Source organism: Anoplopoma fimbria, chromosome 5 (assembly GCF_027596085.1).
Source record: "Anoplopoma fimbria isolate UVic2021 breed Golden Eagle Sablefish chromosome 5, Afim_UVic_2022, whole genome shotgun sequence".
NCBI lineage: Eukaryota > Metazoa > Chordata > Actinopteri > Perciformes > Anoplopomatidae > Anoplopoma > Anoplopoma fimbria.
The window spans coordinates 7,674,545-7,698,556 of NC_072453.1; the positions used below are offsets into that span (position 1 = coordinate 7,674,545).

General features: G+C 40.5%; 3 protein-coding genes and 1 long non-coding RNA gene across 6 annotated transcripts; 2 read left to right on the forward strand and 2 right to left on the reverse strand.

The window, feature by feature from the left end:
- Nucleotides 1–4,108: 4,108 nt before the first annotated feature.
- On the forward strand, nucleotides 4,109–9,271 carry mazb (MYC-associated zinc finger protein b (purine-binding transcription factor)). Of its 3 annotated transcripts, none has more exons than XM_054599461.1 (7): nucleotides 4,109–4,362; nucleotides 4,543–4,738; nucleotides 5,523–5,953; nucleotides 6,490–6,737; nucleotides 7,094–7,157; nucleotides 7,714–7,885; nucleotides 8,931–9,271. In XM_054599461.1, the coding sequence occupies exons 1-7, from the start codon at nucleotides 4,330–4,332 to the stop codon at nucleotides 9,269–9,271; spliced, it is 1,485 nt and encodes a 494-aa protein (XP_054455436.1). In that variant the 5' UTR covers nucleotides 4,109–4,329. The 3 variants fall into 3 exon arrangements, with proteins under 3 accessions (XP_054455436.1, XP_054455434.1, XP_054455435.1); XM_054599459.1 differs by having other exon boundaries at nucleotides 4,243–4,362; nucleotides 7,094–7,124; XM_054599460.1 differs by having other exon boundaries at nucleotides 4,243–4,362; nucleotides 4,543–4,693.
- A 1,539-nt stretch (nucleotides 9,272–10,810) lies between these two features.
- On the reverse strand, nucleotides 10,811–14,881 carry LOC129091769 (uncharacterized). The gene is made up of 3 exons (XR_008531233.1): nucleotides 14,756–14,881; nucleotides 11,579–11,718; nucleotides 10,811–10,895 (listed from the first exon to the last, which is right to left on the reverse strand). It is a non-coding gene; the product is annotated as an uncharacterized LOC129091769 (long non-coding RNA).
- Nucleotides 13,693–21,094, forward strand: tlcd3bb (TLC domain containing 3Bb). Its single transcript, XM_054599463.1, has 7 exons — nucleotides 13,693–14,187; nucleotides 15,725–15,927; nucleotides 16,238–16,321; nucleotides 16,642–16,867; nucleotides 17,702–17,797; nucleotides 18,774–18,883; nucleotides 19,040–21,094. The coding sequence occupies exons 2-7, from the start codon at nucleotides 15,803–15,805 to the stop codon at nucleotides 19,305–19,307; spliced, it is 909 nt and encodes a 302-aa protein (XP_054455438.1). The 5' UTR covers nucleotides 13,693–14,187; nucleotides 15,725–15,802; the 3' UTR covers nucleotides 19,308–21,094.
- Nucleotides 21,095–21,181: 87 nt separating this feature from the next.
- Nucleotides 21,182–23,891, reverse strand: pagr1 (PAXIP1 associated glutamate-rich protein 1). The gene is given in 6 exon segments (XM_054599464.1): nucleotides 21,182–22,067; nucleotides 22,245–22,333; nucleotides 22,422–22,509; nucleotides 22,512–22,748; nucleotides 23,068–23,274; nucleotides 23,728–23,891. Coding segments are annotated over 5 exon segments (819 nt in total). The 5' UTR covers nucleotides 23,237–23,274; nucleotides 23,728–23,891; the 3' UTR covers nucleotides 21,182–21,831.
- Nucleotides 23,892–24,012: the final 121 nt, after the last annotated feature.

Consider the following 24,012-nt stretch of genomic DNA (forward strand, 5'->3'; position numbering starts at 1 on the left):
TAGAGAGGTTTTTCTCCCATTCTCACAGGTATAAAAGAGGGAGGGAGGAATGTAACCACCTGTAATACCACTGGATTAAGGTGACATTAGATTAACTAAAAAAAAAAAATTAAAAAAAGAGAGGTTTGTGTTTAATGTTTTTATCTTTGTTACTACCTGTATAAAGGTGAGACAGGAAGTGTGAGAGGAGGGATTATTTAGCCCCTTTTTCCCCCCTCCCAGAGCTGCAGAGAGAGGGAACGGCAGCCATGTCTTCTTCTATGATGTTCTATGCTGGAATGGAGAAAGAGAGAGGACAGGGGGAGGAAAGAAGGTGTGTTTTTTTTGCATTGTGTATGTACTTGTACGTAGTCTGTAGTGTCCAGATACATTTAGCAAGCACTCGTAACAGCAGCTCCAGAAAGGGGGGAAAAAAGGGGGAGAATCACAAAAGATGGGTGACTTTAGTCTCCGGCCTGCTGGGGGATTTGAAAACACTTTTATTGATTTACAACTGTTGATGTTTTGTTGATTTTTTTGTATTAAGTGTATAAAAAAACAACACAAAAACAAGTTGCTTGGAACGTCACCAATGCCTTTAAGGGGTTCTTAAAGGGATTTCGTGCCATCAAAATTTTTATTTGATGACTGCGAGATGATTTAAAAACCGAATGTTTGTAAAGGCAATAGACTCTGTTCTAAAAATGCAGCTGGGATGAGGAGAAACATTTGTGTGGACATGTAAAAATACAAAAAAAAAACAAGCTTTCTGGCATCTATGATATATTGAGTATCTAAACAACATAGGTGTCTATGGGAGTCACTCCAATGCATGAGATAGATGTACAAAAAAAAACAAAAAACATTTGTAAACATGACCAAACCACATTTGAAACGTACCGTACCTGTCCAAGTTTCACTGGCATTGAAGATCACTCGTCCCACATTTTTGATCTTTGCTGTACATATTTATGGGAATAGTAAAAAAACAAAAACAAGTCATTGGTTTTATAGAGATAACAAAGATAACGATAGTAATTTTGATATATTCAAATGAGTATTGAATTCAAGATTTAGATCGACAACTCCAACTGCATTTTCTATAGGTGTCAATATTACCATAACTAATCCTGATGTAATTGTTGTTGTAAACATGTTCACATTTTTCTCGCGAAGAAAAGAAAAGGGCCCACTTTTGACTGTATAAAAAAATAGATGATAATCTGTTGTCAGGTATGGTGTGTATTCAAGGTATTGATGATTATTAATAAGGGATTATTAATAATTGTTAATGATTCATGTATGTGTGTCAAGCGGTAAAGTCTAGTAATATTGCCACTTTTTTAAGACAAAACAATTGCATTTTAAAAGACAACATCCCACTATTCACGTGAACTCTGACCTCCTCTGGACTCTCATAGGAAAAAAATAGAAGAAGTTTTTAACAATCGGGCACTGGAATGTAAATGTAAATGCTGGTTTTTCCTTTTTATTTATTTGTTTTTAGTGTGGGAATAAGTTTCCACACAGAAGCTCTCAAAGGAAGCATGGACAAATGGAGACGAGGAAAGACGTGCACAATCCTAGTTGATAATCTCACTGCTGAAGGGTGCAGCATGCAACTGGTGTGTGAAGAAGATGAAGATGATAAAGAAGAAGAAGAGAGAGGACGGGCGTCGACTGAGCTGCTGTGAACGTGCACCCTTTTGTGCCGGCACAGCAGCAGTGACCGCAGCAGCCCGTCCTCACAGATAAAGACACCAATCAGTGTTTTAAGGTGCTTCTGAAGGTTCACTTTACTTGAAGGAGATTAGAAATAAGTGGAAATGTTTTCGTTGGTGTTTTTTTTATTATTTTATTTAAATTGAAAAAAAAAGTGAAAAAAAGATAATCACCCTGCTGTTTGTATGACTCAGAAACACCAGCTCAAGACAATTCCCTGTATAACCTACTACTTTATGCTCGGTTGGAATCTCAGTGCATGCATAAACTCCTTATATAAACTAAGACTGGCGGGTTTCGGGACGGCCTTTGTGTTGGGGGAAATCTGTGTGGTAGTGATTTTTAGACGGGTTGTTGTCAGTGTCAGAGGTCGTGGCGAGAGCAGGGAGTCTCGGTTCCTGCATCATGCCTGGATGAAAGATGAAGACAAAGAAGCAACACAGTGTCATCTGTGTTTTGCAGAGTTTTCGGGGGGTGGGGGGTTGAAATCCTTATTAAATATTCCAAATCAAGCCATTACAAGGCTGAGGAGAAGGAAGAAGGGTCTTAACACATGTATTGGAAAAGAAAAAGGGTGCTTTAAAAAGTAATTTAAAAAAAAACAACAAGATAATAAATTGATATTAACACATTGCCTGGTCTTGATTTTATGCACTTTACTCACATGGCATTACAATTAAGTTGTTTATTAAAGGTCTGCAAAGAGTCAATTAATCTATAAATCGATTGTCAGAAAATATTCAAAAACTAATTTGATAATCAATTAAATCATTTTTTTAAATAAAATGCCAAAGAATTTCTGCTCCAGTTTCGGAAATGTGAATATTTGCTGGGTATTTTTCCATCATCTATTTTATAACACTTGAATATCTTTTGGAGTTTGATGTTTGAATATGTCAACTTGAGCTTTGGGAAATTATGAAGGACTTTGTTGTTGTTTTTTTACTAATTTCTAAAATGTTATGGACTAAATGATTTCTAGAGAGAATAATCTACAGATTTATAAATAGCAATTATTGATTTAGTTCATTAAAATGTCAGAAACGTATGTCCCAAAGCCCATGTCGACATATTAAAAGTGTTTTTTTGACTAACATTAAAAAAAAACAAATATATAACATAATACAATACGATATATTTAAATCATTTAAAAAAAATGTTCACATTCAAGAAGCTAGAACCAGTAAATTGGGATGATTTTAACTTAAAATTTACTTTTGATTAATTGATTATCATTTTGTGTCTTTTGACAATGGATTCATCGAGTAATTGTTTATTATTATCATTATTATTATAATAATATACATATATATATGTTAAGAATATAATTTATTATAAACAATATGTTTATATGTATATCTTTCTGAATAGGAAGTTGATATGTATGTATCCACATCTATTCTCATCTATTGCTCATCTATTGTGTGTGCATCCTGAGCTGCTATTCGTCCTGTGTTCTATATCTGACTCTGACATCATTATTATAGGCCGACCGCGAGGATCTGCGCGGCCTCTCCTTTAAGATGCGTCCGTCATCTCGCCGCTAATGGAAAATCATTCTGCCTGTTTCACTGCGGTGCGCGACGAGATCTGTTCCTGCTGATGCGAGGAAGGAGAGAAAGAAAAAAAAGAAAAGCTGCTGTGGTGCATTTTGTGTCGGCCGACAAAACCCAGGAAGGAAGGGGAGAGGACGGGCCCTGCCGAGGGAGACGGAAATGAGAGGGGGGTGTCCAAAGAGGAAACCCTATCCCTTTAAGAGCAAGTGGGACATAGCGGTGCGAGAAAAGGAGAGGAGGGGGAGAAGAAAGAGGAATTAAAAAAGAAAAGGAAGAAAGAGACAGGGAGGGAGGAGGGAGAGCGGGCGATAAAAAAAGAAAGATGACATCCTCGCGGCTGAGCGGCCGAGGTGGAGCGATAGGCTGCGGCCCGGCGAGAGCGCCGCTCGCCGGGGTCAGGGCTTGAATCCAACAACGAGGCTTCGACAAACACCCGATTGGCCTATTGGGAGAAATCGGAAAAAATAGATTCATGAATTAAAAACAAAAGCATGACCTGCTGTGCTGCCAGATACGTGTGTTATAACCCATATGTGTTTCTCTTGCGTAAAAAAAAAAATGCATTTATTTTTTTTTGACCTAGAATGGTTAATGTTTATTGCGAAAGTGTGAACCTGTAATATGCGGTTTTTTTAATGTTTTTTTTTTTTTTTTTTTAAAGCAGTTTTGTGGTGTGATGTTGCGTTTTAGTGAGATTCAGTGAACTAAAGTTAGGAACCAAAGTGAGGAGAGAAACAGGCCGTTATCGGAGCTGGCCTGCTCCGCTGCTGCCCGAGCACTGCAGCCTGCGTTAGTCAACAGCTGCGGGCATTTTAATTGACAGCATTAGAGGCTACCTCAGCAAGAAAAGAAAAAAAAACACATATTTCTGCAGACGACTTTTTTTTCCAAACAAATCCGGAAGCCCCGTCGTTTCTGCTGCGGGACAGGCGGCTGTTTTGCGCCTCGATCACCGGTGGGCCCATCAAAAAAAAAAAAAAAAAAAAAAAAAAAAAAAAGCCATGCAAAGGCTGCCTTCCCCGATCTCAATCAGGAGCTGACTTTTTATAATCTCCCATCGCTGTGGCGCAAAATGGATGCTTCTTGGAGCAATTTTCTCTTCCAGGTAGGCTTGTTGCTGAGAAGGCGTCTCTGGCCTCTTTTCATTATTAACTGCGCGCATTTTCTCTCAATGTGTGTCCCGGCAGTCCTGCGGCCCTCACGTCTCGTATTTCAACGTTGCGCCTCAAGATAATGCTGTGACTTGTGTTTACATTTGGTGATGGCCTTCTACTTGCTTCTCCAGAATACTCCCACCCCAAACCAAGTGGACGGGAGCCTCCAATCAGAGCTCATGCCAGTGCACACGAGCTCTCCCCAAACCCCACCCACAGAGCACATAGCACAGCCTCCTTCGACTGTGGACACTGCTGCTCTCAATGAGGAGCCCCTGCCTGGTGAGGGACACTACACTGCATCCTACACCTGTGGAGCTCATGAGAGTAAATACATTACATTTAACTCTAACTTGCATAACTGCCAGTATTTAAGTGATTTAAAAAAAAAAAAGAAGAAAAAAAGCAGTGACATTGAGTTTGGTCATTTGCAGGTGAAAGGATGTAATATTTGGAGTATTCCAGGTGCCCAATAGTCAAATTAAATTAAATTAAATTGCATTCTAAAAGATCAATGGGGATCTAAAATAATCAGACATTAACATGAAAATCCAGGGTATCTGGGCATTTTGTAAAACAGTATCTCAATGTTTCTCAAACTTTTTTCCTTAATAAATGTGGTATGATTAAGGTTATTAAACCCTAATACGGTGTGATTATCACTCTTACCCTGCCACACATTTAGAACGTTTGAAATGATTAAAAAAACCAATTGTTACTTGATTAAGCCTTGATGCTTAGAAGAGCTACAATTTCTGATTAGAGCAGAAACACTTAGTCAAATAATGGCTTGATGGAATATTAACTGGCAACTATTGGATAATTATTTAATCATTTAAGTAATTCTTTTTAAAGCAAAACTGCTAAAAGTTTCACTGCTTTCAACATCTCAAATGGGAATATTTCCAGTTTTCGTTGCCTTCTATGATGGTAAACAGTCCAGACTATACATTTGGATTATTGTAGTGACTTACATCTTTAAATTGCCTATTTGATGTTTGATTGTTACCTAACATGCCTGAAAGCTTATTATACCTATTTTAAAAACCGAAAAATCACCTTCTTTGAAATGAACAACCCTTTCTTTCTCTCTGTGTTTCCTGCGGTCCAGTGAAGCCAGTGTCTCGGCCGGCCCGCATGCCCCACATCTGTGCCATCTGCAACAAACAGTTCAAGAACAACTACAACCTGCGGCGGCACCAGTCGGTCCACACTGGGGTACGCATGAAGGACAGGGCCAGAGAGCAGGCGGAGGGGGCAAAGGAGGGAGCAGCCGGCCAGGTGGCGTTGGCGGTGGCGGCCCCGTCAGTGATGGCGGTGGGGGCTGGAGGGAGGGTGGAGAGGCCCACTGTTCCCCTCTCCCTGCTACACCTCTCCGCACCTCCCCCTCTCGCCCCTCCTGTCGTGCTGGCGGTGGCCCAGCAGCCTCCCCTGGGTAGTCAGGATGGTGAAGGGGTTGCCATGGCTAACGTGATGGCTAGTGTAAACCCCCATGCTCCGCCTCCTGCTGCTGTCGTCATGGCCACAGGGGCGACAGTACAGGTGGGTCAGGGCCTTGTGGAGATGGCTGTCATCAACCCCAAACCTTCAAGCACGTTGTTTCTTAAGCTGCCTGGGATGGTTAACCCACATGTTTTGTTTTGCTGTTTGGGACCTGTAAGCAGTTACTGTGTGTCACCTGCTTTGAAAACTCTCCTGTGTGTTCAATTCTACAAAACGTCCATGTACAGTAATCAGTTCAGGGACCAGTAAATTACATCGCAGTGTTTGGCACTGGTCCCCAGTTTGAGAAAACAACGTGCTAGAAGCCCCCCATGCTCCCCTGCATGTTCTCTGTAACACAAACAGCGTGAAAAAAGATAAAGACTCCATCCAGTGGGAGATAGTTAATCTAACATGTGCAACATTGGTAGAAATCAGGCAAGAATATATTTGTGCATTTGCATGGTTTCAACAAAAGACATAACAACAAATTACAATAGTCGACACTGAATGTTTTTGTTCTGTGTTTCTAACTGTACTTTTACTTTCCATCCAAACTCTGTAGTGTGCTCATCTGCTTGTTTGTTTTGCCTCAGCGACCTGCAAATCCCAACCCAAACCCGGTGAGGAAGAACCACGCCTGCGAGACGTGTGGGAAGGCCTTCCGCGACGTTTACCACCTCAACCGCCACCGCCTGTCCCACTCGGACGAGAAGCCGTTCTCGTGTCCCATCTGCCAGCAGCGCTTCAAGAGGAAGGACCGCATGAGCCATCACGTGCGCTCCCACCAGGGAGGTGTGGAAAAGCCCTACGTCTGCCCCCACTGTGGCAAGGCTTTCTCCAGGTGAGAAAAACGTATATATACATGCTGTCAGGATTGAGCTAGTTGAAGAGAAATATATATTTTAGCTTAGCTTAGCATAAAGACTGGAAACAGCTGGGCCTGGCTCTGTTTGGAGATAACCACAAATCTGCTGGCCTTAGCCTTATATTTAGCATACAGACATGAGAGTGGTAACGATCTTCTCAGCTAACTCTCCACAAGAAAGCAGATGAGCATATTTATTATAAGAATGTTGAACTAACTAGAGGAAGTGGTTCTCCCTGACATTATACACAAATGTTCACACCTTTACTTTTAGTGGGAAAATGTGAAGCATCAGCTGTCCTAATATCTTGACTCTCTCTCTCTCCCCCAAGGCCTGACCATCTGAACAGCCACGTCAGACAGGTACACTCCTCGGAGCGACCCTTCAAATGCCCGGTGCGTCATGTTTAACCTGTGTGACATCCGCACCTGCCAGTTGTACACAGCATCATTTTTTTTTTTTTTTTTTTTTTTTTTAGTTCTTTCATGTTTACAATGAACATGTTTACATGCACAGAGTTCCAGATGACTCAAGGTCATTACTACACTTGTCATCTGTCTCCAGCTGCCTCATGCTGATATCTGTTGACAGGAGTAAATGAAAATTGAGAATATTACAATAGAAACTGATCTGGATATAGGTCAGGCCTTTTTGAAAAAGCAGTAGGTGTAATTGAACTGTAATTATCATGTTTACATGCAGCAGCTCAAAACCTTAAATCTTCGTTAGCATGATGTACATATTGGTTATTTAATTGGTTCTTGAAAAACTGGCCGATGTGATTGTATAACTTAAATGACCACAAGGTGACAATATGTGGAACAAAAAAATATATAAATATAAGTATTTGAATTTATTTTGTGCTCACATTTTCAAACTACCTGCACATTCTTGTGGATAGGTTTTTGCTTTCTTCTCCATAATCACTAAGCGATTCCATCTTTTTTTCAGACCTGTGAGTCTAGCTTTGCCACGAAGGATCGTTTGCGTGCGCATATGATTCGCCACGAAGAAAAGGTCCCCTGCCACATATGTGGCAAGCTCCTATCTGCTGCTTACATCACAGATCACATGAGGGTGCACAACCAGTCACAGCACCATTCCTGCCATCTCTGTAACCGCAGTAAGTTAACAATAGAGGCTCTGTCATAAATATTTCGTTATTAATTGTTGACAACAACCAGTGTTGTAGTCAAGTTGGTTGCAGTTTAGGCAGAAAGTTTTACATTCAATCACAGTCATGTGAATAAATAAATTAGACAATGCACGGGCAAATTAGTCTTGATATGAAAAACAAGAGTCCTTGTTGTCTTAGCCTGGGACAAGACGGAATAAAATTACAGCAATACACTCTGATAAGGTAAAGTATTTGTAATTGTCTTCTGTAAATCCTCTGGCTGCCAATAAAAAAACTAAATAAAGAAAAAAGATAAACCCCCTGCATGCTGACTGACTGGTGAAAATGGTGGAGCATTGGCAGCTAAAGAGACCGATCTTTTCTCAGGAGTTGGTAAAGACCAAAACGAGGGGAATGTTGTTGCTACATGTTTGCTGGATGTGTAAATAGGTAACAGTTTTGATAATAAGTTCACTATATCAACTCTTTAAGGTGGCCAAATGAATCTGTGCAGGCTTAAGTGCACATAAATTAAGAATATTTTTATAGTAATGCAGGCAAACATACCATGTTAAACCTGTATTATAACCTATTGTCGAAGCGTCTTGTGAAAGAGTGAGAGAGAAATTCCTCTGATCGTGCACAATGTAATCGTGTTAACTTCCATTATGTTTGATCATGCGGAATCTGATCATGTAACCTTTGACTGAATCAATCATGACCCTGATTACCTAAACTAAGGAATTGTTACCCCCATTGGTGTCAACAGATGATGATCAGAAGGCTAATGAACCCTTTGTCTTTTGAACAAACACTTTCAAGAGACTTATTAAAAGAGGCAACAAGATGGAGATGACCAAGCCAAGTTATTTATAGAGAGAACAACTTCCCATCAGGGTGCACATTTTACCCTCACCCCCACCCTTGTCCTGTGTGCCATGCTCTGTGCATTAAAAGTGCGACGATACTGTAAGAAATGTACGTCTCAGGTCAGTTTTAGTCACTTGGGGTCATTTTCACTCTCTCCTCTCGTCTCTTTCTTCTCCATCAGGCTTCACCACACTGACATACCTCCGTGTCCATGCCCAGAAGCACCATGGGCAGGAGTGGAAGGACAGTCCGGGGGGCTTCGGCACAACCTCTGGTGGCATACTCGTCTGCCACCTGTGCGGCGTCCACTGCAAGACACCCACCCAGCTCCAGGGGCACATGGGCACCCATAGCAACAACCAGGGTGCCCCGAGCCCCATCACCTCTAACGTGGGCGCCAGCAGCTCCGTCTCCCTTAGCAACATGGTGGCAGCTCCCACCGTGTATGTCACTGGTAACACGGTGGTGGACCTGCTTGTCACAGACTGCTCCAGCATTGCAGCGCCACAATCCCACAGCTAGCAGCAGACAGCTCAGCAATAACAACCTCAGTCCCTTAACAGAGGGCGAGGTTAGAGAAGGTTAAAGTTACGCGTAGATGCTGATCCGGTTTCAGTTTGGTAATGTCCCCACTTATAGGTATGGTTAGGATTTTAAAAAGTGTGGGGGGGGGATTAACTCCAGTCAGCGTTCAAGGGCAGTATCACCTCAGAGCCGCAGAGCTGGAGCATCAGTGAAAAAGGAAGCTATATTAATAGATCAGTGAAGTCATGGAAAGAGCGGCCTTTGTGGCTGCGGCAGGTTCATTGACACTTACGACGAACATGGATGTGTTGTCCAAAATCTTCCTGAATGCTCTCGTGCATTTAAGACTCTTATGAAACTGTGGTATTGTGGGCATCTACTGTATTACTCTCCTATCTCTGCCCTCTCTCTCTCTCTCTCTGTCCCTCTGTCCCTCCCCTCGTCCCTGGCATTGGCTGCTCTCTGCAAGTGCACCAAGTACTGTATATCTCACACCAGCTCTGATCTTACCTCCATTTTGCAGCTCACTTTCTAAGAATCCAAATGGCTTGCGTTAAGAAGTAGTGGGGAGAGAATAGCTCTCAGAAAAACCACGAAGAAACCAGTAGAAAAAGGAGAATTTGTGTGTTTGGGTGTGTGTGTGCGCAAGTCAGGGCTCCGCTAGCATGTTAGCTTGTTTGTCCACAAAACTAAAAAATAGTTTGATTTTGCAAAGCTGTTACGCCAGGTTATTAAGTCTCTAGAGGGCTGTTGATTGATCAGGATGGAAGGCCTTACGTGTTGTGGTCAGTATGGAAATGTGGGATGTACTTGTTCGTTTGTTTCCTCAAGGTACAGAGATAAGAAAAGAGTTGTGTTCAGGAGTGTCAAGCACCTTAAGTCGTTATTGTTTGATTCAGCAATGATCAAAATGGGTTTGAGATTTCTTGGATTTCTTTCTCTGAGTCTTCCTCTCTTGGTCTGGCCATAAAAAAAATTATTAAAAAAAAGAAACATAACTGCTAATCAACACTTCAGCTTCTGACATGGCAATTCTTGCACTCGAAAAACTACCTTTTGCATGAAATTAAACTCAGTCATGCTTATTGTTAGGGAGCTGTCATGACAAAAGAAACCTTTCGCAGTTCCACCTGTAAGTTGGCTGTAAACAATAATATTTATAAAAAGTGTTGATTTCATTTTGAATATTTTAACATTGTTGGCCATTAATTTGATTGTAACTGTCATTGCCATAGTCCTTTTTGTTTTCTCTATGTACCAGTCCAATGAGTGAAACTTATGCATTAGATTTAGTCATTTAATTCTGTATAGCACATAAAGCTCTGAACGCAAGTCATTATCGATTTACATAAATCATGTGAAGAATGGTCATTTGTCCGTTGAATATCTTTGGTTGCTTTGAGTTATATTGTGAGTGACGTGGTGTTGAGAAAGGGCTTATAAAGTCAGACGTACAACGGGAGTTTGACAACACCACTTGGTATGCTGTAAAAAAAAAAAATCCTGGTTTTGTACTGGAGTGCTTTTTCCCGTTTTGTGTTAATGTTAGCTTAAAATTTGTAGAGTTGTTTCTTTTTCTTCCTTTTCTTCTTTTTTTTTCTCCTTTGGAAATGTGTTCTTCCTGTTGAGAAAAGTAGTGATTTATTACAACATTAATTTTAGGTTCTCTCCATCACACTAAGAAAAAAATATTACCTCTACTCTAGGATTCTGTACAGCTCTTGTGATACATCTTAATGCCTTATCGTACTCAACTGCATTTTAATTCTTTTATGATGAAATATTTCAAATCTTAGTCATGGATTCATTAAGAATATTAATGGGATGTATTTATATTTATATTTTTATATTTCTCAACAGTATGCATGTCTAAAAGGTTGTAGAGCAAAAAAAATTGATGATGCTTAATACAGTCATAAATATGTTATTTTGTAGATGAAGTAGAGATCATGTTATTATTTTGTTATTTGGACAATTTAAAGTAAAAAGAGTAAATGGGCTTTGTTTTGTGTGCTGATCTGTTCATCTACTAGACTGCAATGTTGGTCGTAACCATCACTGGTAACACTTACTAATAAGGGTACAAAACAAATGCTTTGGTAACACATAATTAACACATGGCTCACTATGATTTATTGTGTGAAATAACACAGGATGTTTCACTAATCGATGGTGCACATCAGTAAGCAATGATCATGTCACTGCGGGTGTATTTGGTTATCTGATGCATCAATGAAAGTTAACTCGGTTAATTTATATGCCACAAAACTAGTATCCAGTTACCCAGAAAAGGGAATTTCAGACCTTTGCATTTGGTCAGCATCTCTGAAAGCAGAACCGCTTTCCTCATAGAAATATGAAGCTGTTTTCATCAAACTGGTAGTCGGAGGCAAACGTGCAAGTTGCTGCATGACTCAGTGACAATAGATGAAAACAAAACCATCCTGAAACATAGAAACAATGTTAGCCGAAGCATTTCCATGACAACGTGGCTTCACATTGAAATAATTATTTCTGAATACAACAGAAGTTATCAGAAAGTTTCCAAGTTATCTCAAATGGACTCAATAGTGCCTGACAGTTATAATGCTATTCAGTAAATTTAGTGATGACGGAGTGCAGGATCTGATTTTTGTAACTTATTCCAACGTCTCTTATTGCACCTGTCTAGATAAAAGTGTGCAAGGATCACTTTTCCTGTTTCCTGAAAGATGTCTTCACCTATAGATCACTTTAATCGAGCATTTAAGAGGAACTAATCCTATTCGTTGCCAAAATACAGTGCAAAGGGATGATCACTGTATAGTAAAGCTGAACACAACATGTGTTATGGATGTTCTCCACACACTGCTGAAAGTAGTTTAAATGAATCAAGTACTCTGAAACAAGTTAATTCTAACATGCATACTAATATTATTACATGCATTTAACAATCATGTTATAAAGCTGCAATTTTTCCACAAATACTTACCTTCTTGGCATATTAGAGACAAATCTTTTCAGTTGTACAAGAACTTTTCATAGTTTTTTCATTTATGTCAAATTTACCAAGTGTTTCATTCAAATTACATTGAAGACCGGGCTGCTCATATTCTCACCTCAGAGCTAATGTATGTCTGTCTGGCACTAAAACTGTAACATTGTACTCAATTTGTCTTGCTGACTTCTGACTTCATTAGAATTAATACATTTTATAGGATCTTACTGAAGTGATCATCACCATTTCTGGCCAGTCTTAAACAAACCAGTAGAAGAAGTCGAATGCACAATTTCTGCTTTACAAACCTTTGCTTTCATTCTTTCAGTTACCTTTTTTTCTTTTTCTTTTTACAACCACACTATCATATAATATCCTCAAACAGTTATATCTTCCAAATTTGTGCACTGAATTGATGATTTTTGTTTTTATGTATTTATTTGCTTGTATTTCTTTTACCTACCTGTGTGTGTTGCATATAGCACTGATTAAAGTATAAGGTATTAATATAACAGACCAAAAGGAGATATTCTACTATTCTAAACCTTGTACTTTCTTACAGATTGTTCCAGTTGTATAGAAACACTGCAAGCTGCTGTTACGGTTGAACATGAGATGTCTGAACAATGTTGCATTGATTGGTATGCAATCTGCCAGCCTACAAATATATCAAGGTTTGCAATGCTACAACATGTCAGAAGAATGAGTCTACACCCACACACCAAGCAGTGCTGATAATGTGCAGATAAGGATTGATAAGTGCTGGTCCATTCAAAGGTCAAGTAACCAACCTGTGCCTTTAACCCTTTCATGCATGAATTATGACAACCTCAGTCAGGATTTTTTACCAACTGTTTTTATTGCTCTTTAGGCATGAAAAACAAGATTTGAACTTTAGTTTTTTTTTTAATCCATCTTTTTCAAAGAGATTTTTGCGTTTTTGTTTTCAACTGAAGAAATATGTATTTAACAAACAAATGAATAAAATGATATATAAAGATGTGAAAACTATAAAATAATATATGTATATACAAAGAAAATGTTTACTCTATATTTACTCTATGCTGCTGTAAGCCTGCAAATTTCCCCGCTGCGGGACTAATAAAGGATTATCTTAAAATGTGCAGACTATCTTTTATGATGATTGGCAAAGCACCCAGGGCACAAAGCCACAAGATGCATATACAAGAAAACAACATTTGAATAGCTGTCAACTGTAGTGACCTCTATGCATGAAAGGGTTAATTATTTAATGGTACTTCTATGAATACAAATATTGTCCTTTTGTTTGTATGTAAATGTCTCCATTTTCTTAGTGGACGGATTGGATATTGCAAACTATGAATGAAGCTTGAGCAGATGCCCTCCTTATGGGGAATCCAGTCAATGAGTCCCTGTATAGAAAGCGATAAATCCCAGTGTACCAAAATGCAGAGCAGTGACTGGTGCAAATTTCTCGTCATGACATGAGCGTCTGCCTGGACCTGTAGGAAGGAGCTGGCGCTGCAGTCCGCCGAGCTGAGTCTGCGAGGCTGAGACAGCTGCACCTCTGGTCTGCTGCCGAGAGACGGATGAGATGTGACACAGCGCCGGGACATGCTAACGCTACCTTCACATCTGGATCAGATTGTGTCATTTTTCGTCACTTTGCCGTGTTTTACTCAGCTGTTTTTTTTTGCTTAAGCTTGCTTTTGCTTGAAGCAGGCCAGTCACCAATGCTCTCACTGAGCTACCATCACATAGATGTCGATCTGACTTGCTGCAAGCTAGCGTTAGCTCGCTGATGCTAGCTAGCTAGCTACCCTTCAGGCGTCGAAGTGGCCACATAAACATGCGGATCATCGAGGCGGAGACCCCCGGGACATCTCTACCGTCGGACGCTTTCTGGAGGACACGAGTTTTCGACTAGCCGCTGACTGGACTCTGCAGTCTTTGTGTAAATGTTGCTTCATATTTTCCATTTATTCTGAACATGTGTAGCTAGCTTAACTCCAGTCTGTTAGCGCTCACGGTGTCGGTTAGCTTAGCTGCTAACTGCTACAAACAAATAACAAGCAAGCTAAGCAGTCTAACGTCGCCATAAATGAGTGACACAACATGAAGCACGGTGCGTTCAATTACAGGTCATTCTTTATTGGGTGTCCTCATCTTGCTAACTAATGGTTGCTAACTAAGCCAGCGGCGACCAGCTGCCTTAGCCACATTTCGGGAGATGCTAACGGTGGCTAACACTCCTAGCGTCATTGTTAGAGGTTCTGGAGTGCGAGCCGTTGGTCATGCTTACCCGAGGGAGGCGTTTAACGTCTCTGTTCAAAACCTCGAACGTTCCACGCGTGAATGACGGTTGAACCCGTTTTTCACACTGATAACCGTTGGTTAGTGTCCGTTACGTTAAACCTAGTTTGAATAGCCGGTGTGTTTTAATGGGAAGCGTTGTGAATAATGTCAACGTCGGCATTGGTTCAGTAACCATGTACAATGTAGACAAAGTTGCGTAAGCTTACGTGAACATGGTCGTTTAACAGTCCTCAGATAGCAGAGCAGTGTGTCAGCCTCATCCCCCCTCTGTGGTTAGCTACCGCCGCCTGTCAACAGCTTCTCATTCCTGCCGCTGTTGACCGGAACTATGAGCACAGCAGCCCATTCTTATGTCGATATTTTCCACGTTCAGGACTTTTAAGAAAGCGCAATGCGTATTTAGCTAATGGACTTCCAACTTTTTTTTTTTTTTTTATTGAGTCAGCTAGTCTAGTGTAAGCATACTGCATGGACCTGGCACATGGTTGCCCTAGGAATGCATGACGTGAATAAGACGCACAATGTCACCCGATTATGTATCAGGTGGATAGAGCAGCATGCTGTCTGTCCTTCTGCATTTAAATAGTCTCCCTGCTTTGGATCCCAGGCACTGTCCCCTTTTACACATTTTAAAATACATTACATTACATTACAGTCATTTAGCAGACGCTTTTATCCAAAGCGACTTACAATCAGTAGTATATTACATATCATTCACCCATTCACACACTGATGACAGGCTACCATGCAAGGTGCCACCATCAGACTCTAACTAACATTCATGCAACATCCAGTCCGCACCGATGGCAAGCCTTCGGGAGCAACTTTGGGGTTAAGTGTCTTGCCCAAGGACACATCGACTGCTGAAGCCGGGTATCGAACCACACCGATTCTGATTGGAGAACTACCTTGCTCTCCACTACGCCACAGCCGCCTCCACATTGTGCCTGTGCTATATTTGATACCACATCTGTTTACCCCAATTAATCTTTATTGTAAATATAGCCTTAAATAGGCCTAAAATGAAGCTAGAATCATACATTGCCACATATGTTGGACTTTGAATCTGCACTTTGTTTGTTATCTGAGTGCAGCCGATGTATAGACATAGGAGTTGCCACTAGGGAGATCAATATGAATTGTTTCTTCACTTTTTGATATTTTGTGTGTTTCAGAGAGGGGAAAGAGTGACGAATCTCAAGGACCAGATTGCCTGCTGAACTTTTTGCCTCTCAGACAGATCGCCAGGGACCATGCTGACCATTCTAGCTGCTGGGTCTGTGTTCTTTCCAGGCCTTTTCCTGCTGTCCAAGCAATGCCTCAAGTCAATCCCAGCTCTGAGGTGGAGCGAAGGAGATGCAGTCATTGTATCCGCCAGGTGAGACATTATAAAACTTGTTTATGTTTTAATGACAACATTTTCCCCCAACACATTTCAGTGTTTTAGTCGTGCTTCTACTACAGGGCCATCCAAGTTTTTTGTATGACTCAAGTATTGCAGGTTGTTGCAGCTGCACTTGTATCATTTAAGATCGTTCAGCTGCATATTGTTTATATATTTATTGTCATAAAAGCATAAGGGCTCTACTTTCTTATCATGTGTTAACTAGACAGTCTTAACCCTTTCACTGCATTGGCTAATGAGAAATACATTATGTGTTATTATCTTGCCATTTTTCTGCTCCCAGGTTGGTGTCATCAATCCAGGCAGTCATGGCTTCTTCAGCTGGCTACATCATTGCTTCTTCCTGCGAGGACATCCTGGAGGACCAGTAAGTCAAGAAATGCTCGCCACAATATATTCCAACCCATTCGACTAGTTAGTTCTGGCTTTTTAATGGGTGAAATAAATCAACTTTGGGATTTGTAATTTCCAAGGCTTTAAGATGCGCCATTCAAAGGCACTTTGTTTCATGCATCAGCTACAAATGTCAACCAAAAATTTGCCTTGAGGTTGATCAAAGTATAAGCTGTTTTAGCTTTTTCTTATTAAAATTACACTGTTTGAGGGAATTCTTTGCTCATACTGTTTAATTGATAATTATTTTTTCCTTTCTGTTGTAAAACCGTGTTTCTCTTCCTCTCCACACAGGCACTGGCTGACTAGCACTTACATCATGTTTGCTGTTCCCTACTTTGTGTATGACATCTACGCAATGTTCATGTGCTACTGGTACAAGCTCCGGGTCAAAGGGCACGAGGAGGCCTCGGCAGCACCCCAACACATGAGCACTGCACTGACCAGCTACTTGCGTCGCGAGTTCCTCATGGTGCTGCACCATGTTGTCATGGTCACCGTCTGCTTCCCCGTCTCTGTGGTAACTGTCACACATTGCTCTTTCTTTTGGGCTGAGATTTGAGTGAGGCAAAGGACAAGTGTAGCACTGAATTATCTTTATGCAGCTGTTTTCATTTAATCATTTTTTAATGGACAATGTGGTTACTAACAGTGTACCACTGTTTTTCTATTTTCATTCAAAGTGAGACAAACTAAATAGATACGATAAGTGTGCAGTATGAATGTATGTTGAGTGGTGCATTAACATTATGTTGAAATATCTCCTCAAAAGCTGGGAAATGAATTTGAAGCCCGAGTTTTAACAATGTAAATGTTTTTTTTAACTATAAACAAAGTACATTATAGTCGTAACTTCCTTTTCCTTTTTTTTTGTTGATTCATTTTCCAATATTTTTCTTAATCAATTAGTCGTTTTGTGATAACAAATCCGAAAACCAAAGATAATTGGTTTACTAAACTATTAAGACAAAGACAAGTAAAACAATAATCCATTTGAGAAGATAAAACAAGTGAATTTTTGTCATTTATTTGCTTAAAAACGCACTGAAATGACTCATCGATTATCAAAATTGCGCCTATTTTCAGTTTTTCGACACGTTTTTGCAGCTCTAAATTGTATAAGTTCACTGTTCACCATGAGTTAAGAATGCTTTCAGAGACTTAACAAGCCACCTACAAGGTTGTCTGACTGGGGAAAGTAGAAATGACATCTCCAAATTGTTTTACTTGTTCCCTCTAGCTAGATATTTATTTACTGAAGGATATTATCTTCAAATCCACCAAGAAGTCCTCAAAGGAAAAAAAGCTGTAATTGCATTCTGAAAAAGTAATCAACCTCTTTTCCGCTCTCTAGTTTTGGCGACAAGGAAAGGGAGATTATTTCCAGGGAGTAATGTTCATGGCTGAGCTCAGCACTCCATCTGTCTGCTTAGGAAAAATACTCATCCAGGTAAGTGTCTTAGTTCAGCCTCAAAGATTATTTGGGTGCATTGTTGCATGTGCATGTGTCACACTAAGGTTTCCCTGCACTCTTTACTTCTTTTTCCCCCCCCACCATTTTCATTCAACGGAGAACATATTTCCGGGCACTCTCAGCATGCAGCTTGTTCATGTCCATCGGATCCAGTTGACTGTGTCTTACATGAACAGCACTGTCAGAAACATCCGCTGTTAATTGGTAACACAGTTTGCTTGAATACACGTTGTAGGAGCTGCACCCCCCCCCTGTATTTGTTTGAGGTTTGTGTGTATAATGTTTCAGTGTCCAGATAAAGGTTTTCCCTCCACTGCTTTCTTCTTGTCCCCTATCTGGGATCCCACAGCTGTTAGCCTCTGAATATAGCCCTTAGTATTTTGACGGGATATTTAGCAGATACAATATCGGCTTGTCCTTCTACCCTCTTATCACTCAACACCCTGCCCCTCCCGTCCCTAGCAACAGTGCATGTGGCCGTTTGATAAACAACAACTGGCTTAAAGCTGTGGCCTTGTTGAGCTGCCCTCTTGTACCTAAAGAATAAAAACAATATGATATGAGACTTGTGAATGGGGAAAGAGGAAAACCAATTTTAGAGGAAACGAGACAGCAAGCTTGTCCTCAGTGTAATCTCACTGAAGCAGGTTGAATGTTCAAGATAAGTTAAATCATAAGCTGTAAACAAAAAAAAAAAAAAAAGCACTGCTTCACTGACACACACTGTCATACTGCCTCCTGTAAAAATCAGTATCCAACTAGCTGCATGGCATACAGTGCAGATAGATTTAACAAATATAACAATGTTAGTATTAACAGTAAAATAATAGCAAATACGAATAACACCGTCAGCTTTCACCAAACTGTACTGCTTGCTTTTCTTTCTCCCTCTCCCTCTCCCTCTCTCTCTCTCTCTCTCTTGACCTCTCCCTCTGTTTTTCTCTGCTCTCAGTACAAACAGCAACATACTCTCCTGCACAAAGTGAATGGGGCTCTTATGCTGATCACTTTTTTCATCTGTCGAGTCCTCCTCTTCCCTTACCTCTACTACGCCTATGGAAGGTATGTCTGTCTTTCCATCTCTGTTTTTCTCATGTTCTGCTGTCTTGCTCAGCTTTGGGTCGGTAACTTGCACAGCCACATGATCTCTATCTTATAGATTATGGATACAAGACTCGGAACGCATGTTAACATGCCTATTTATGTCTTTGGATCCAGGTACGCGTCCATTCCCTTCCACATGGTTCCCCTGTCAGTGCCCTGGCACTGTAATCTCGGTGCCGCTCTGCTCATGGCTCCCCAGCTCTATTGGTTCTCCCTAATTTGCAGGGGCGCCCTGCGACTATTCACGGGCTCCTCCCGCTCTCGGAGACCATGTGCGACCACCGGCGTAGCCAAGGAGAGGCAGACGGATGGCAACGCGCTGCCCCAGCCCGCCAACGGCTACAGCACGAGCGCCTCGGAGCCTGAGCTCGCCACTCACTGAGAAGAGTGGAGGGGAGGGTGGGGAGGGAAGAAAGGCGAATGTACCAATGAGTATGTAAAGAAAAGAAAGCTGTGAGGGAGAAGTGGGACTTGAAACAAGTAGCAATATGAAGAGAGCTACAGACGAAGGCCTCAAACATTACTGAAGTGTTTGTGGCCAGCAGTTAAGCTATTAACAGCGAAATGATTTGGTTGCTGGCCTTCAAGCACTTCAACTTCTGAGTTTGTACAAAACAAGTGGAGTGTTAACGCACTCAGTATTTAACGATGTCATCTGGCACTGTGAAAGATAGGAACATGCACTGACCTGAGAGAAATCTGCCTGGATGTATAGCAAGCATAGGTGGCTATTTCCCTCACGTAGATCAAATTCAGTCCTCTCTGCCTCTTGGTATAGGAAGAGTAGGAAAATAGGAATGTATTATATTGTATGTTAGTACATTTGCTGTAGATGGAAGGCCTGATTCAGTTTAGTAATGAAGAAGACCTTAAAAAAAGAAAAAAAACCCGGCTAAGCAGTATTTTGACTTGTTAGTGTTTAATATCTGTATCCTCTATGTAGTCACTGTCACTCTAACAAAATGTAACCAACCTGAAGGCTGACTCAGCTTTAGAAGGGAGATAATCTCATAAGACTGTATTCTGCTGCCTTATCCCTTTTCCCCATTCTTTGCAGTTTCTTTAGGTTTTTATTTATTTTGATCCTCGGAAGAGGCTTCTTCAGAGAGAAAAATGTGACGGGTGTACATAGCCGATGTAAAATTGTCCTTATTTCCACCTCAGTATTAGGTCAATGTTGGTTTTTTTTTTTTTTTTAGGTTTTGTCTCAATTCTGCATCTGATGTTTCTACAGACGTTTTTGAACGATGACGTTTCAGCATTAACACAAAACATTTCACTGTTTTGCAGCTTAGTGTATGCAAAGTTTTCCCCAATCGTTGTGGCAGTGGTTCTTGTTTCAGTCTAGATATGACTTCATTCCATTTACTGGTATCACAAAGTGTTTTTAGCATACAAGGAAGTGATGCACAGTAGCTTTCACTTTAAAATGAGTGTGGTTTTTTTTTTTTTAGATTGGTGCTGATGTAAATCTGAAAAATTCCATTTGATTGGCAGGGATATTTCAGTAAGGGATCCATAACATTTGAGTATTTATAGCTTTGTCAGGGGACTTTGCAATTTTTGCCAATTGAAGGGAAACAAAAATGAAGAATAATCTCGTAGGGAACCATCCCCTTGTAATAGATGTGCAGCACATTTGTCCATGGCAACTTATTCTGATGTTCCTCATTTATATTTTAGCCATTAAGTTTTCGAATTATTTTAAGCCTTTTACATTTTATGAAATACTTTGATCATTTAGCCGTTTATTTGAGCCACTGGTTCTATGAACCTCCTATGAACAAACTGGCTAGTTTTATCATTTTACGTTTGTTTGAAGCAGCTTCAATGTCCTAGAAATAGCTCAATTAAAACAAAGCTCAGAAACCATCAAGACAGGGCAGCGTGTGCCAAAACATCTGGACATCTGTGGGCATGTTGAACACAGAACATCCATTCCCGTTGGACTCATAAGGTACTGCTTCATGACAATACTAAAATTCAACTGATGTACTGTATATTCCACAAAATGCTCGTTATTTATTTGTATGTATTTATTTATTTATTTATTTGGTTTGTGGTTTTGAATGCATATTTATGCATACATATTATACTATATGCTTCTGAGCCTTATGTGAAGGCTGTATTGTTACTCCAACTTAGCTAAAATATACTTCTCTGTCCTGATCCTGCCTCAAGTCTTTTTTTTTTTTATACTTAAGTGTTGTTAATGTTGAAATTTATGAAATGCTATTTTTAAGATAATAAACATAGTTTTAAGATCACTGCCCATCAGAGGGGAAAGTAAACCACTAGAGGGAGCCAGAATCCATGCATTGATGTAATATTACTTCTAAACTAGCAGTTACATTTTAAGCATTGGGAAGTCAACTAGATGACACTCATAACAATGTAAACATCTTCATTCGGCTGTTTGAGAGGAATTCCACACATTGTAGATAATGGTAATAAATGATGTCTTACATTTCTAGTGTTATAAAGGTCCCTTAACATTCCTGTAGCAGGCCTTTGTGGGAAACGTATGTAAATGAGCAGGGCTGCTTTATTGCAATATTGTTTTTTGATATATGGTTTCTGCACAAATGTGATCATATACTTTTATCTGCTGGGTATTTACAATACATCGTGTTATTTTTTCCATATAGTTTCACAATCTTTAGCGTATCACAATATATACACCAATATCGCGAACATGTGCGGTATAAAGTATTTTTATTATCACCCATCGTTACTGAACGCTGATAAACAGTTAACATTCTCCAGGGTTAAAATGTTTGCCAATATACAAAACACACATAGAAAACATACAAAACTTGTTAGATAAAAAAAATTCAAGTTTTGAGAAAGCCTGGAAAAGCACTTGGCCCTATTTGCCTGTGAGCAAGTCCTCATCTCCTAATACTTCAGTATCTCCTCTGCCTCGGGGAGAAGATGGTGTTGGGGTTGCTGTCTCGTTCCCTCTGCTTCTCCCGCTCCTTCTGGCTGTTCGGAGACAGAGCCTCCTCCGGCTTCTTTTCGGTCTTGAAGAGATCTCGACCCGTACGCATGATGTGCTCCTCAATTTTGCGGTGGCGTTTCATGTCAGACAGCACCTTGTCCAGCCGAGCTTCCCTTTTCACAGAGGAGCGGGCTGAAGATCCTGGAAGGGAATGGGGAAAAAAATGTCAACCGGATTTCCCCTAACCACCAAACAGTCACTTTTACTGTGCTTTCAGAATATAATGAAACCGTGAAGCGCTAAGAGAAGAAGAAACACCATTCATCATTCAGTTTATACAGCTCAATGTTTAACAAAATTAATCTCAGTGGTTATTACCTGGTGTTCTGCGTCTGTTCACAAAGGCATTTTTCGGAGTGGCTTGTGTTTGCTCTTCATCAAAGTCAAACTCTGTTGGAGTTGGAGGCCTGTAAAGAAACATTAAAAAGGCTTCTTATTACCAGTACACAAACCAAAATCCTAACGGATGAAATGAGGAGTAACAGGCATACTAACCTGCGGTCTCTCTCCTCCCTCTCTCTATCCTTTGCTGCCTCATCCTCGTCATCTCTTTCAGGTGAGGGGGTACGATCAGGTGTAGGGGCCTCCTCGGAAGGGGCACAAAGTTCAATTCCAGCATCTCTCCTTTAGAGAGGAGCTCATATAGTCTTTTGATCTCAGCCGGAGGGGGCATCCAGTTTTTGGGGTCCTCCATTTCCTCGTCGCTGTACGCAAGCTCCCATTCACTGTCCACTCCTGCAGCCTGCTTTCCCTCTCCACCATCCAGCCCTGTGACTGCCTGAGGATCATCCTTGTGTACTTCTCTTTCCACCGCGTCTCCATCTGAGGAGGCAGCAAAAATGTGCAAAGTCAGTTTAACAAAAGCAGAATTATGGCAGATATGTAGATTACTTTTTATAGGTACATACAACTATATACAGTATGAACATTGGGTAAAACTCTTAAACAACATGACAAAATCATTCTAAGATCATGCTGAAAGAAAACAAAGGTCACAACAAGAGTTGTTGAACATATTTTGACCACACATCTGGTGTGGGCACTTTTCAGACTCTGAGTTAAGACTATTTCGTTAATGATAAATGTCTTACCTACTCTGTGTGCTTTCAACATGTGTGATTTTTGTCATTTTAATAGTTACCCGTTTCTTCCTTGGTTCTCGTGTCCTCTTCTGGGGCAGCTGTCATCTCCGTGTCCTGTTGCTGTGTGTTGCCCTCTTCCTCTTTGCCTGCTGCAGGTTTCTCTCCGTCGGTCACACCCAGAGCCTCTATGCCCTCTCTCAGCGAGGAGTCTGTGGCCTCAGCCTGCATCCTTCCTCCTGCTGCTGGTGAACTTAATAGTCCCCGATCTGCTAAAACACAAGCATGAATTATGAAAAGATACAGCGGGTAAAATAAGTATTTAACACCATTTTTCTCAGTAAATATATTTCTAAAGGTGCTATTGACATGAAATTTTCACCAGATGTCGGCAACAACCCAAGTAATCATACATACAAAGAAAACAAAACAAATAAGTTCAGAAATTAAGTTATGTTTAATAAAATGGAATGACACAGGGAAAAAGTACATGTTAGTATAAATAAAGTAATAGGTAAGTGAGGGCAACATGCTTTGAAGAGTTGTATCATGCCCATGACGTTTAACTGGCAACGTTAGCCTGACGACAGCGGTTAACTTGGCTGAATGTAAAGTAGTAAACAAAGCAATAATGTATTCATTTTACTTAACCATGGGGTTAACGTCAGGCCTGACCGTCAGCTATTCCTGAATAGCAACTTACAATAAGATAAGATACGTGCCTTTGTGTCGGTTTGTCGTAGATCACTGGTGTTGCTGAATGATCAAATTATCTTTCCCAATGAATAAAAAACGCCAAAGCTCTCCATGAGAGTTTTTTAGAGATAATACACGATAATACATAGACGTAAACATAGCGCCATTTTGGGTTGTGTGACGATCTGCTCGGTTCGGCCAGACCGCGCATGCGCACTGATTAAGCATCATATGGATGGTCAACGGACGTCCCAAAATTTGAATAAACATGCTTTGCTTCACTATTCTTGTTAATTGCTCTAATAAAAATG

Excerpts from the sequence above, each read along its gene's own strand:
- tlcd3bb (XM_054599463.1), top strand. The coding sequence starts at position 15,803 with ATGCTGACCATTCTAGCTGCTGGGTCTGTGTTCTTTCCAGGCCTTTTC. Across the intron at positions 16,322-16,641 it reads GAGGACATCCTGGAGGACCA|GCACTGGCTGACTAGCACTT; the intron begins GTAAGTCAAGAA and ends CTCTCCACACAG. Across the intron at positions 16,868-17,701 it reads TCTGCTTCCCCGTCTCTGTG|TTTTGGCGACAAGGAAAGGG; the intron begins GTAACTGTCACA and ends TCCGCTCTCTAG.
- mazb (XM_054599461.1), top strand. The coding sequence starts at position 4,330 with ATGGATGCTTCTTGGAGCAATTTTCTCTTCCAG. Across the intron at positions 4,363-4,542 it reads GGAGCAATTTTCTCTTCCAG|AATACTCCCACCCCAAACCA; the intron begins GTAGGCTTGTTG and ends TTGCTTCTCCAG. Across the intron at positions 7,886-8,930 it reads CTGCCATCTCTGTAACCGCA|GCTTCACCACACTGACATAC; the intron begins GTAAGTTAACAA and ends CTTCTCCATCAG.